The following is a 14,837-nucleotide window of genomic DNA, read 5'->3' on the forward strand; positions in this document are numbered from 1 at the left end:
TTCACATAAATAGAGCTTCAGAGCCCTAGTTCTATCCCCCCATCCACCCACCCCCTCAAAAAAGTCTTCTGTGACCTGGGGTAAATTTTACACAGATAAGATCACAACCTGGATTCAGCTTCCAAAGAAAAAGAAATATTGCTGAGGTTGGTGTTCCCACTTACCCAGAAAATCAGACGCACTTAACTGTGAATCAGCTATGATGCCAGTACTTAAGCCCATGGGCATCTTGCATTCTATGGAGAAGAGGAAAAAATGTACAGGTTGTGATTACTGAAGTCCTTAATGACTAAATGCTTCTACCTGTCTCTGCTTCCAAAGATAAAGTTTTCTGTCATTTAAAGCTCTTTATAACCTGATTCTTTCATATCTTTCCAGCCTTTACTCTTTCCCACACTATCTCCAATCCAGCTACACTGGCCTACTCGGGGATCCTCTCACATGATCCTCCATCTCCCAACTCTTGGCCTTTGTCCTGGTTGTCTTCCATGCCTAGACTGCTTTGCCCACTCACCTCTACTTAGTTTTCCTGGCTTCCTTCAAAACTCAGCTTAAATCCCACCATCTGAAGGAAGCCTTTCCCAATTCCCCTAGCTGCTTATGCTTTCTCTTTTAAAATCTCCTTCCACCTTCTCTCTGTCTCTCTGTCTCTGTCTCTGTCTCTGTCTCTCTCTCTCTCTCTCTCTCTCTCTCTCTCTCTCTATATATATATATATATATATATATATATATATATATAATGTACATATATATGTTATATATATATAAATCTCATGTGTACCTAGTTATTTACTTGATATTTCTCCCATTAGATAGTAAGCTTCTTGAGGACAAGAGCTATTTTTTATCTGTCTGAATCCTTAGTGCTTAGCAACAGTATCTAGCACATAATAAGAACTTAGTTAATAAATCTTTGTTGACTGACAGACTGTAGCATTATCTTAAATACATTAGAGCATGACAGGTAAAGTGAGCTCATTTACTCTTGAGAAGTTCGTCTAGTCAGTAGGAATAGTCCTGCATCAGAGGCAGGACATAAGGCACTTGAAAAAACAGTATGGGAAATTTTTTTACTTAGTTTCAATCTGCTTGGATCTTAGAACAACTATTCTCACCTGAACAGGTTCACTCTCTTGTGGCTACTCTGAGGGTGTTGAGGCTACCGAAACTCTGAGCATGGAAAGAAACGCCAACCACTGCCCAGGTTGGATGTCCTGATGGCCAGTGTTGAAACTATCAATGTCAGTTCATAGCCTGGACCACCACAATTGCTGTTGGAATTCCTGGTGCTTCCTCACCAGACAAAACCCTGGCAATTTCTGAAAGTGTTTGGGTAGCTTTGGATTATGTTTATCATGTTGTTGAATGAGCATATGGATATAATTTAGTCACCAGTCACTAAGAGGACATATGGTTTTGGATAGTGGGCATAGGTTTATGCTCTTTTTCCTGGTTCCTGTGTGACCAGTGCTTCTAATTTGTGAAACAGGTGACCTCTCAGTTGTGTGGTCTATGCCTATGGAACAGAGCAAAGCCAAATGACCCAGGCATGGACCAGACCTTGGTGTCAGTGGCCTTATGTTCTAATCAACTGAGCCATCAAATAATGGTTAGTCTCCTACAGGAAAGACTGAGTGACTATTTCAAAGTCTTCTGGTCCATGGACGCAGACCACTTCACAGTAATACACTGTGGATTCCCAGAATTTGTTTTTTCTCAAGAGTTCTGTAATTGATACTTTCATGCTGAATATATTGTGCTACATACACACATATTACCTTTATCTATTATAAGGAATGGTGTTTGCATTCCCGCTATCTGATTTTCTCCAACCTCAGTGTCTAAAAGCCATAAGCCGGGTCTTGATGCCTTCATTTCAAGAGTCATAAATGAACCTATAATGGAGAGGAGGACAAAGTTAAAACTTCAAAGATATATTTACCTTTTTTGTCTCTCCAGTTCTTAGCACAAGAAATGACACATAACAAATACTTAATAAATGGGTATTGACTGACTGAATATAATATTGGCCAACAGTCATCAGAGGAGCTTAAGAGTCATTCATGTCCTTGTCTGCAGGCAGAAACCGAGAGGCGAAGACCTAGAAAAATAGTGGGAAAACTAGGGAGGGGAATCTCTGTTTTCCCATAGAATTTCTTTTGGATATACCCTCATCCATCAAATAAAAATGGAATATACACCAAATGTTTTCAGGTGGTTTTTTTTTGTTCTGACATTCACTTCTCTAAATATAGCAGAAATGATCACTTTATGAGCAAACAACATAATCTATAATGCAGTCTATGTTCCTAAACAAAATTACTTTAGATCGACAAAGGTTCCAAATAAGCACTGCCTTCCTACTACATTTTTGCCCCCCTCCCTGCTTCCTGCCAGCACCACCAAAAAAAGAAAAAAGGAAGATTTTCCCCCCACGGCTTTAAAATTTCCTAAATTTTGCATCTCTTGGCAAGATTTCACCACTCTCTAAAATCTCAAGGAAGGATATTCCATAATTTCCTGTTAACCCATTCTGTCAATTCTCAAAGTTCATGATCAGGAAATCCTTTCTAAATTCCTCTTATCACAAAGGTCAGTTTCTTATATTTTGTTCTTGATGGCTTTCTACTGGTTGCCCTATTCTTTATAACTACTTATGAAAATAGTCAAGACTATCTTTAGCCATCTCTTTTCCAAGAGAAATATATCTTGTCTAAAGGATTAGGTTGGAGGTCCAACCGCAGTCTCTCATTGTAAGTCAAAGTAAAAGATTTGCAGATTTGCTGGTATAGCATTTGTAGCATGGGACCTTCTCACTCCAGTCTATGTACTCTCCCTCTCTGGGATGGTTCAGTTACTCTAACCTACCTTTGTAATGTCTGAGGTTCCAAGAAAAAGACCACAACCATTTAGTTGTGATTCAATATTCTATCAGGATCCTAGGGGTAACCCTGTTAGGAGCGGGGAATAAACACACTCCTCATGACTGTCATTCTAAGACCCCATCAGGTCACTATGACACCATTAGCTCTTAAGCATAAAACATTCACTTAACAATGAAGACTAATGAAAAGCATGATTATAACACCACAGTTATTTAATATAAAGCAAATGCAGCATAATCAAAATATCACAGTCTACCAATAAACCTAGGTCAAGCTCTTATGTCATGCTGTGGAGGATACTGGGATCACAATCATGGAAACCTAGCAGGGAGGAACGTGAGTGAGGAAACTCATATACTTGGGAGCAACTCACAAGTTTGGATCATACTTCTTGATATCTTTGCATTTCAGGAACAATTTATTCCGTGAATCTTCTCTGCTAGCTGCCCCCTTTCTAGTCTCATTACTCTCCTGCTGCAAAAATCTACTCTTTTTTGCTCTTGAGTTGATAAAGCAGTAACAAAATCTTTTAAGTAATAACCACTCTTAAAAGGGCTGCTAAGAAAGCGTTGTGCTATTGTAATCATGAACAATTCTCTTAAGTTAGAGTACTGCAAAGCTCCTCAGCTTAGCTCTTCACCCAATAGTTCTATTTCTTCCTCTTTTAGCAACCAAATTGCTCACATAGAAAAGGGAAAGTAGCTTACACTAGTTCAAGGTAAAAACATAGGGAAATTAGCTTCTATGTTCTGAATACCATATTGTCTTTCACCTCTCTTTGCAGAACAGGTTTTATTTCCCAGTTATACAAATGATCTCTGAAAAAAGTATATATATGTATATATATGTATATACACACACATACATATATATATATACTCATGCACACACACATGCATATGTATATGTCTGTGCATGTGTATATATTTGTGTCTATGTGTGTATATATACATGTAAAAATCTAGGATCATTTGGCCTTCTCTGCCATGCATAGTGCAATATGCAATTGTCCAGAGCAGTAGTCTTTGAAAAAGGGAACGTAAGGTAGCCAAAATAAAGCAAGATGGTCCCAATCTTCCCCTACTATACTGCCCTCACATAGCACTGACATTAACTGCTATAGCCTCCCTCACAGTGTACCTTCTGACCATCATAAAAAATCTATTTGTCACTCAAGCAGTATTTTAACAGGGTGGAAAAATAAAAACAATTTAAGATTGTAAACTTGTATAAGGCAGAGACTGTGTCTTTATAGACCCTCCTATATAGAACCAAATATATGTATGTGTGTATATATGTATATATGTGTGTATATATATATATATATATATATATGTGTATGTATAAAATCCATCTACCTTCACATCCTCTACATTACAGAGCAGATAATACTCTGAACTTGGAGTCAGAAGTCCCTAGATTGAGTCCTGCCTTGTCTACTTACAGGCTGTGTGACCCTGTGCAAATCCATTCATCTCGCCCTACTAGTTTTATTTCAATTTCCTCATCTGCAAAATAGACAAAATAATATCCGTTCCATCAGATGTCCCAGAGTTGTCAGTCATGATTAAGGAGAAGTATATAAGGTACTCTACAAACTTCCAAGTTTGATATAAATGTCAGTGATTGGATATATTATCTTTTTTTTCTGGCTGCCTTCTTTTACTGTTAGGTCCTACTTAATGGTTCAGAGTGACCTCAGAGTTCCTTCCTGGTTCAAGATGCTATGAACCTGGGTTCTAATCACACAGGCACTGACATTTAGGTGGTTGAGGAGAGTGACAGGTGCCAAGAAAGACATCTTTGATGGCTTTGCAAGTATTTTCTTTCCATTGCCCAGAGACAACATGGTGTAGTAGAAAGTATGCGCTACTTGGTATTTAGGAGGCCTGGGCTCTAATCCTGTCTCTCACATTACTACCTGTGTGACTACAAGTGAGTCATTTAACCTCCATAATGCTTTGGGGTGTGTGTGTGTGTGTGTGTGTGTGTGTGTGTGTGTGTGTGTGTGTGTGTGTGTGTGTGTGTGTGTGTGTGTTTAAAGTGAAACTAATAACACCTGTGCTACCTACTTCCAAGGTTGTTGTGATGATCAAATGAAATGATGAATGTAAAATATTTCGCCTAAAAGAAAACCTTACATCAACATCAGTTATTTTCATTACCAGGAAGCAGGGGGCAGGCCCCCAAACGGTGCAGTTGGGTTCTATTTTCCAGCAATGTCTGGCCATGAAAGTGAACCACATGGATGTCCTGGGAACCGCCCATGTTCAGCAAGTGCCATCTCACATTCTCTTTTTCATACATCCTTAGTCCTGGCAAATTGTAGATATGACCATTGATGGCTGAAAGGATAGAGGGTCACAATCAATTAAAAAACTGTCCAAAATGATCCAAGTGCCTACTTTGTGTATAAGCACTGTGCTAGGTGCTGGGATAGATACAAATCTGTAGACACAGTCCCTGCCCCTTGTGGTCCTTATTTTCAATAAAAGGATATGACATAAGTAGATAGTTATTTTTTTCTTTTTTAAAAAAATCAACTTTATTTTATTTTTGGACTAGAACTCTCTCCCTCCCTTGCCCCCTTCTCCCACCCACTGAAAAAGGAGGAAAAACAAAACCTGTTATAAATATGGTAGCCAATTTCCACATTAGCAAAATCCAAAAAGTTAAAAGTATATTATTTTTAATAGTATATATAATTTATGTATTATAAAAATAATATTTAATATTTAGCTATGTCATAAAATAAACATGCATTAAACTGTAGTCTTGGGTCCATCACCCTCTGTCTGGATGAGTATTGCAAAATAGAGATAATTATGGTACAAAATGTTATATTCTGTTAAGTTACAGAATAATATTTGTGAATTCTAAGTAGACAGATTATTACTAAATCAAATGGTCAAATGATAAGCTTTGCAATCCTTAAAGTGATATATACAAGCTGGTTATCAACAGGAGGGATCAGGGAAGGTTCCGTGGAAGAGTTGACATTTGAGATAGTCTGTTGAGTTATGTGTTGTCTTCTTTCATTAGACTGTAAGCTCCTTGAAGGCAGAACTGCTTTTCTTTCTCTTTGTATTTGTACATCCACTGTTCAGTGCAGGGCCTGACCCATAGTAAGTACTTAATAAATCCTTGTTATCTTAACTTGATAGTTTGGGTGCATTTGGAAATGGTTAAATGATTATAACCCGTAAGTCAGTGATTAATAGGTCTATATTGATCTTAAGAGCGCTTTCTAGGGAATATGATCCAAGGAACTATTAAAAATTTTTTATCAATAACTTGGATGAAGGCTAAATTTGCAGATGATAAAAAACTAGAAAGAATAGGTTATATATTGAATGACAGAATAAGGGCCCAAAATATTTTTAACAACAGTATGGATTATGGGACAAATCTAGGAAGTAGAAATTTAATAGGAATAAACAGAAAGTCCTACACTTTCCATTTTTAAAAATTGAAATTAAAATTAAAATTTCACAAGTATAGAAAACAGGAGGTACGGCAACATGACCCTTCATAGTCTGGCTCTAGAATTCCATGACCCAGTTTTATGCTATTTCCCATCATGCACTCTATGTTCTAACCAAATCGTCCAAGAGACTATTTCTTGTATGTGACATTCCATTTCCTTCTTTTATACAGGTTATCTTCCATGTCTGGAATGCACAGCATTCCTTCCTTACTTCAACTTCTTGGAATCTCTAGCTCTTATCATGGCACACCTAAAGTTTTATCTCCCAAGTACATCCTTTCTTCATCCAGTTGTGAGTACTCTCCCCCCTCCAATTATTTTGTATTTACTTCACATACATTTTTATTGACTTTTCTGTGAACATGTCATCCCTGCTGCCCAGGAGAATGGAAGCCCCTGTAGGGTAGGAGCTCTTTTATTTTTGTCTCTATATTCCCAGCGTCTAGTATACTACCTGGCCTAGACTGTCAATAAGAACTTATTGAATTGAAGGGCCAGGGAAGATATTTCCACCAACCGATGGAAACAATCACTTTTCCCCACCCAGCTACCTCCCTAGTCATTCACTGTCTAGCTGCCAGCAACAAAAGACCCTCATACTGTGGGGCCCCTGGTGATTGGGCAAATTCAATGAATAGCTGTGCTCCTAGACCTTAATCTTTCCATCCCTTTAGTCTTCTTCATTGCTTCATCCTCCTAACTTCATGGGCATGTATACATGCACATGTGTGTTCAATTATCTTGCCAGCATGAAGGTCAAATTTCTAAATGCATTTAAGAGCTAGCATGTGTTATTCTGTTATTTTTCCCAAATCTCAATCTGTCTGTCTGCCTGTCTGTCTCCGCCCCCCTCTCTCTCTCCTTTTCTCTCCCTCCCTCCCTGTCTCTCTCCTCCCTCCCCTCCCCTCACCTCTCCCCCCCCCATAGTCTTTGTAAACACATTCTGTTCCTCTCAGGAAGTCCTCACTGAATGTTCCTTCTAGTCTCTATGACTTGGCTATCCGTTTTCTTAACACAAACACATTACTGTAGGGGTCCACGTGCTTTGGATACCTGATGAGTATCATGAGAGTCAGAAGTGCTACAGAATCAACTTCCTCTTAGAAAAATTGTATAATTAGTAAGTTCTTTATAAACAGCTGTGCACGGACAGGGACACCGGCAGCATTAGAGATCAGGAAACATATTTATGAACTTTTTAGTATGAAGGATAATGTTCAGTCATTAAAAACAAACAAAACACTTTTTCCCTAAGGTTGCGGGGACTGGGGAGACAGGCTTGTGGTTTCATTGGCATAAGAGCATAGGCTCATGTATCTGAGCTGGAAAAGATCTCAGAGCCCATCTATTCCAACTTCCTTACTTTATAGAGCAGCAAACAGAAGCCCAGAAAGGCTAAGTGAATTAATTGCCCAAGGTCAGAATCCTGGTAGTAATAATAATTATTATTGTTAGCATTAACAATTATTATTAACTTACATTTATATAGTGCTTACTGTGTGCCGGGCACTGTGCTAAGCACTTTATAGTTATTAGTTCATATGATGCAATCTCCCTCTCCCAATAAAGATCAGTATGCACTCTATTACTTTGAGTCATAGCGAGCTGCTGTGACTACTGCAAGATAAAATGACTTGCCCAGGTTCACAAAGCCAGTGTGTGTCAGGAGCAGGACTTTCAGTCCTTCCTGACTCTCAGACTGACTGGCTTTCCACTAAGCTCCAGATGCCTCTCCTGCTAATTCCTTTTAGATTCATATTAGCTACAGACAGATTTAATTTGGGCATACTGCCATTTTTGCTTAAAATTCACTACTTTAGCCTTTAACCCATGAACCCTTCTTTCCTTCATGCCCCTAGTAGGGTTCATGGAAAGGAACCCTTAGTAGGTGTATGAAGGTGGGAGTGGGGTGGGGGGGGTCTTTCTTAAGGCCCTTTCTTGAATATCTCTAATCACGGACAGCTCGATTACTATGCACCACCCCCAGCTCCTCAGATTTTTTGTGAGTTGGTGATCTGGGCTCCTGGGGACTTTAATAGAAGTCACATGTCTAAGTCCTTTCAAGTCGTTCTTGTAAAACCCAGGAACAAACATTGATGTTGGATTGAATTGAGGGACCCAAGCTGCTTTTATCCAAAGATTAGACTAAATTAGAGAAAGTACCATGAAACCTGTGAGTGTTTTTCACTTCTGAGGATAAGCCTGTCCACATCCTTTTGGGCTTTTTATCAAAATACCAGCTCTTCTTTTCATCAAAGATCATAAAAAGTAGGACAAACTCTCGCATGTCTATGGGCCTGTTGCTTTCTTTATGAAGTGTTCCTTTTCGGCAGATCAGAAGGGGGCCTATTAGGCCTGAATGGATATCTTTTTCCTGAAAGACAATTAGAGCATATTTCATTTTTCCCCTTCATCAAGACAGGAGAATTGTGTTTTCTTTCTCTACTCTTCTGAGGTTCACTGACAAAGAGAATCAGAAAGGCCCTGAATAGCAGCCCTAGACTGGGGCCCTATCAGTTCATTCCTACTATTTCCTACCTCTCTATATTAAAAAGTTTCTTCAATATGAAGGCCTTCTTTTAAAGAAAGAGTTGGAAAGTATAACTGCAACTTGAGGTGACTTCAAATGAAGTATCTTTCTCAGGCAGTGATGCTGGAGTAGAGACAAGTGAATGAAGAACTCCTCACCCTCTCTAGCTCCCATGATTCCCTCGGCCATTTGGAGAACAATATGGTGCTCACCATAGGGAGACTATTTTCTTAACCCCAAATCAGAACACATGCAAAAATAATTGCTAGCATTTTATCTCACTTTAAGGCTGACCAAGCATTTTAAATGCGTTATTTCACTTGTTCCTTATTTCAACTCTATGAAATAGGTGCTAATATTACTTCTATTTTGTGGATGAGAAAACCAAGGCTGTTAAGTGACTTGTCCAGGGTCACATACCTAATGTCTGAGGCAGGATTCAAACCTGGGCCTTCTTGACTTTAAGTCCAACCCTCTCCCTGGGCTATCTAGCAATCATATGATCTGAGAAAGGATTGTTTGTTTAAAGGGAAGATGGGAGAGAATATTTGATATTGGGGCTGTTCCCATTGAGGACTCATGGCTTTTGCACTTAGGCACATTGATTATAGACTCTAGGCCACAATCCTCACCTAGAGTGTGAAGGAACATGGTACCCACTCCTCCTTCATAGAGAAAAGCAAGTCTTGTGAACTCTATCAGAATAATGGTCTTTCCCATTCCCAAGGGTGAAGTGAATAAATGGGATTATCAAGGCAGTAACTTTTAGTCACCTAAGCTGGAGAAGTCCCTTACCGGATTTACAGCTGAATAGTAGGCCCAAGCTCGGCAGGCAGACCCAGGATTTTCTGGGCCGGATCGTTCTGTCGCATGCCACACATAAGTATAACTGCCATTGGGCTGAATGGCATTGTCATCCTGATACCATTCTGGGGAATCATCTTCATAGGTCTTTCCCTCTGATGACTTTTCATAGGAAAGCCCATGGGCATGAAGAGAATATGGCCTGGAGGCTAGATTTTTAAAACGAACCTAGAAGTATAAAAAAAAGAAAAGAAACCAGGTAAATAAACATGACTGTAAGAGAATGTCCCTCTTTCTATTGAGAGCTGATACAAAAAGGCTTAGATCATCAGTTTAGACCAGCTAATTTACATGGTTAGAGACAGTTTCTTTACTTGGAGTTCCCTATACTATCGACATTATAAGTATGGACCCCCAATCTTTTTTCTTGGAAAAAGTAATTTTTTCCTATCTTTTTGGGGGTGTGTGGTGAGAAGTAGTATTATTAAATCAGGGATAAGCAGACTGGGGGTGGGAGAGGAGAGTACTTCTGGTTTGCTTATAGGTGGGTGGCAGGGCTCAGAACGTGGGGAAGTTTAGTGGATATCTAAAGAGCATTGAACAGATACTTTAAAACACCAGACCCAAATCCTTAACTTTAGTTATTTGATGTTCAGTTATTTCAGTCATGTCCAATTCTCCATGACCCAATCTGGGGTTTTCTTGGCAAAGATACTGGAGCGGTTTACCATTTTCTTCTCCAGCTCATTCTGCAGATGGGGAAACTGAGGCAAAAGGGGTTAAGTAACTTGCTCAGGCTCATATAGCTTCTGAGGCTGGATTTGAACTCATGTCTTTCTGATTTCAGGTTCAGCACTCTATCGATTATACCACCTAGCTGCTCATCACTTTTGTTATAGGCACACCCTATTTACATAAACCCAGCACATAAATTCAATTCGTTTTATTACTTCAGTTCAGTTCCACAAACGATGAGGCAATAATGAAGAGTGGAAAGACCTTGAACTTGGAGTGTGACCTTGGGCACATTGTTCAGCATCTTTGAGCCTCAGTCTCGTCATCTTTAAAGTGGGGATAGTAATAACTCCATAGTACTTACTGTACTTGATGGTACAGAGGACAGAACAAGATAATTTATGTAAAGCACTTGGGAAACGTTGAAGTATCAAAGAAGTTACATCTATTATGTATATTATTTCCTAGCACTGCCCTGTCCATAGTAAGTTATTAACAAATGTCTATTGGTTTATGGTGTGCTTACTATGTGTGTATAATGATGCACTATCTAGCCACTGAGGAGACTGATAAGAAGAACGACTCGTGGTTCCCCATCCTCAAGGAGTTTATAATCCAGTAAGAGGAAGAATTCATCTACACAAATATAACAAATATATAAAAGAAGGGCTATGAGGATCAGTAGCCCCCTTCTCAGGGGTGATATTTAAGTGATGAATTAATTAGAGTTAACTGTGGGTTCACTTAAGTTACAGGTTGGACTAGATGACCTTTGAGGTTCCTTCCAAAGTAGAGATTTCATGACTTAATGAGGGAGGGCTCAGCTCAGGTGGAGGGGATTAAGGAGAAGCTTCCAAGAGGAGTGATATTTGAGGCAGGGGATGAAGAATGGGGAGGATTTTGAATTAATTATGTACATTGTATTATACAACATTATATTTAAGAGATGGCTCGGTATGGTGTATGGAGAGGTGGCCTCAAAGCCAGGAAGACCTGGGTTCAAGTCTTTGCCTCTGAAACACACTAGCTGTGTGATTGTCGGTAAGCTGTTTAACCTCTCTGTGCTTCAGGCAACTCTAAAACTGAAAGTTGCAAAGAAAGTGGCTACCTGCACTGGTGGAGGGAGTTTCCCTCCACACCCCTGGGAGTGCTCTGTTTTAATGAAATCACAGGTCTACTTCCTATCCTTATTATTATTATCATTATTATCATTATTATTTCCTGGCTCATTTTACAGATGAGGAAGCTGAAGCTCAGCAAAGATTAAGTGGCTGGTTCACAACACAGAATGCTTAATTCTATAGAGGCAGGACTCATAGCTAAACCTTCTAATTCCAAGCCAAATGTTCATCCCCCAGGCCATGTGGACTTGGATAAACCACGGGCAACATCCTTTCACATTGCTGACCTTGCAACTATCATACACTTTCAGAAATCCCTCAAACTTGGATACTAATGACTCGCATTTGTATTGTGTTTTCCTCACATTAATCTGGTCTAATAGAAGGAAAAGTGTAACTATACCCATTGCACAGGTGAGAAAACTGAGCCTCAGGGAAGTTAAGCAACCTTCCAGAGTTCACATAGATGGTTAGGGGCAGAGCTGCTACTCAAACTCATCGTCTTCTGACTGTACTTCCAGCCTTCTTTCCTCCCCACCTTTCTGCCTCTCTTGTGGTTGTGGTTCAGGTGTTTCAGCTGTGTCTGATTCTTTGTGACCCTATTTGGGGTTTTCTTGGCAAAGATACTAGAGTGATTTGCCACTTCCTTCTCCAGCTCATTTTACACACGAGGAAACTGAGGCCAACAGGGTGAAGTGACTTGGTCCAGGGTCACACAGCTAGTAAGTGTCTGAGGCTGAATTTGCACTCAGGTCTTCGTGACTCCAGGCCCAGGAGTCTATCTACTGTTCCACCTACCTGCCCCTGCCTCTCTTAGCAATGCTTAAAACTTGGCTTACTTGGATCACATCATCCACCTCAGCCCTGATAACAGGACCAAGGATACCAAGGTGCTCTTCATTCTCTCCCCGAGGATCAGGCACTGAAAAGGTACTGTCCCGGTAGCTCCGAAAAATCACTTTCTTATACACTGTGTTCCCTATGGTATCACCATCATCATCAGCCTTCTTCATGCTGATAAGTTGGGAAAGAAAAGATAATAAGGAAGAAAAGATTAGAAAATGGTAGAAAAACTGCATTCACAGAAGTTCCTCCCCCCAAAAAAGCCCCTGTAAAAACCCTGCATTTTCCCAGATAACCCAGGATAATACATAGAATCATATCATATTTGTATCAGCATAAGGTGTCATTTAAAAAGAAACAAATATAGCTTGTATAAAACCTAAGCACAGCTTGTAGATGATATTATCTTTCAGTGTATGTCTATCTTTGTAACTTTTTTTTTCTTTTCAAAGAGAGCTCATTTTAGAAGTGTGCCCAGTATTTAGGGAAAACCTATTTTTAGCAGGTTGGCACTCTTCATGAGAAAAGTAGGCAAATACACAGAAGCTCATTGCCATTGTTCAGACATTGAGGTAGGTTTCACTGGTGTTCTTATTTTAGGTCCCTGAGCAGAATAAAAGTTCTCACTCTAAAAGAAGCCACTTATCTCCCTCTTTATTTTTGTCCTTGAAATGTTCAAGCACCATCTCAACCTTCCCCAAAAGGGCAGAACTAAATTGAATGGAAATTGTGGAAAGGCCAGTTTCGACTTGATTTAAGTCAACATTTCCTAACAAACAAGAGCTTGGTGGTAGAGAGAAAGGAGACCTAGGGGAAGGGCATGTTGGGTAAACCCTTTTGGGAGGACTTATTTTGTAATTTCTTTCTTCAACACAGTTCTCACCTGTATCCCTGGTTTCTTTACTTACTTGTCACCTGGTCTACCTTAATAGCCTTCTAATTGGTCTCCCAGCCTCTCTGGTTTCTCTTCATGACAATCCATCTTTCATACAGCTGCTGAAGTGATTTTCCTTAAGTGCAAGACTGACGATCCCTAATCAATAAACTCCAGTGGTTCCCTATTACCTCCAGGATTAAATATAAACTCCTGTGTTTGGCATATAAAGGACTTCACAGCCCTTCCCATCTTCTGGGTTTTTTGTTTTGGTTTTATTCTTTATGCCCTTCTATACATTGTGCAATCCAGCAATACTAGACTGTTTTCTTCATGTGCTGTTTGTCACACATGACTCTTCGTCTTCCATCTTTGTATCTTTGCTGGGCTTTCCTTTGTGCCTGGAATACTCTCTCTTTTTACCCTTCCCCAAACTCCACCCCCATTCCCCACCTCTGTTTCTTTAAAGACGCAGCTCAAATGCCACTTTATGGAGGATGTCTTTCACAGTCCCCCTCAGATGGTGATTTGATTAGTTGCTGTCCTTCACTCTCAAAGAGGATCAAAATGACATCACCATGTTGGGGTCAAGGTACAGTGTGTCCATCTGTGGCTGATCAGACCAACATGAGCTAAGAAGGCTTTACCACAGGTCAGGAGCAAATAGTCCATATGAACATTTGGAGTGGGGATGTCTCCAAATGTGTGCATCTCATGTTTCCTTTGAGATGCTAACACCTTGCTCTCTGAAATTACATTCTACCTACACTGTATGTATCTTATGTGTACTTGTTTATTTACATATTGTGTCCCCTGTCCCCCTTAGAAAGTGAGCTCACTGAGGACAGGGACTGTTTTTGCTTTTACTTTGTGTTCCTAGCACTTAGCACAGTGCCTTGCACATAGTGGGTCCTTGATAAATGTTTGATTTATTGATAATAATCACTGGCATTTCAAAAGCCAACATAAAAGGAGGCAGATAAGAATAGCACAGCTAAGAAAATAGGATGGAGTTATGATCTGTATTGGTGAAGGGAATGTCTATATTGGTAAAATCATTAAATACTTCCTTCCAAGGTAAGACACTTCCATTCTAACAGTGACATTCAGGGCTCAGCCTCTATCCAAAGAAATGACTGATGCAGGAATTTCAGGCACCACAGGAGATCAGACCATGGAGAGCTCCTGCCTACTCCTGTGAGATTTTGGGTTGACCCTCTTCAGAGATGTCCAACTAGTTATTCCAAAGATTCATATTCCCACTGTAGACTTTGCTGGGCCACTGTAAGTAAGACCACTGTATTTAGTCCTACATATCTGAAGTCTGATCAAGGTTCTTACCTCCTTCCCTACTTTCTTTTCCTGAGGTGCTCCATATAGGGAGATAATCTATGCAAAGTGATTTGTAAAACCTAAAGGCTTAAATGTCAGCTATTGCTTAACAAAATAAGCTTTAGTTTCATTGCTACAATATTGGAACATTTGTGAGGTAAGTGCTTTGTAAACTTATGAAACTATGAGCTTTTATCATGCACTGGCTTTTAAAAATTGAGCTGGT

General features: G+C 39.7%; 1 protein-coding gene across 2 annotated transcripts in view; it reads right to left on the minus strand.

Moving 5' to 3' along the window:
• Positions 1-14,837, minus strand: part of F5 (coagulation factor V) — a 92,185-nt gene that overhangs the window by 21,625 nt on the left and 55,723 nt on the right. For both annotated transcript variants that reach the window (XM_036756043.1, XM_036756044.1), the window contains 6 exons: positions 12,402-12,576; positions 9,698-9,934; positions 8,536-8,746; positions 5,051-5,230; positions 1,779-1,895; positions 165-236 (listed from right to left, as the gene is read on the minus strand). In XM_036756043.1, the coding sequence (XP_036611938.1) occupies positions 165-236; positions 1,779-1,895; positions 5,051-5,230; positions 8,536-8,746; positions 9,698-9,934; positions 12,402-12,576 (992 nt within the window). The remainder of the gene's footprint in view (positions 1-164; positions 237-1,778; positions 1,896-5,050; positions 5,231-8,535; positions 8,747-9,697; positions 9,935-12,401; positions 12,577-14,837) is intronic.

The sequence above is a fragment of the Trichosurus vulpecula genome, chromosome 4 (genome assembly GCF_011100635.1).
Source record: "Trichosurus vulpecula isolate mTriVul1 chromosome 4, mTriVul1.pri, whole genome shotgun sequence".
Lineage (NCBI taxonomy): Eukaryota > Metazoa > Chordata > Mammalia > Diprotodontia > Phalangeridae > Trichosurus > Trichosurus vulpecula.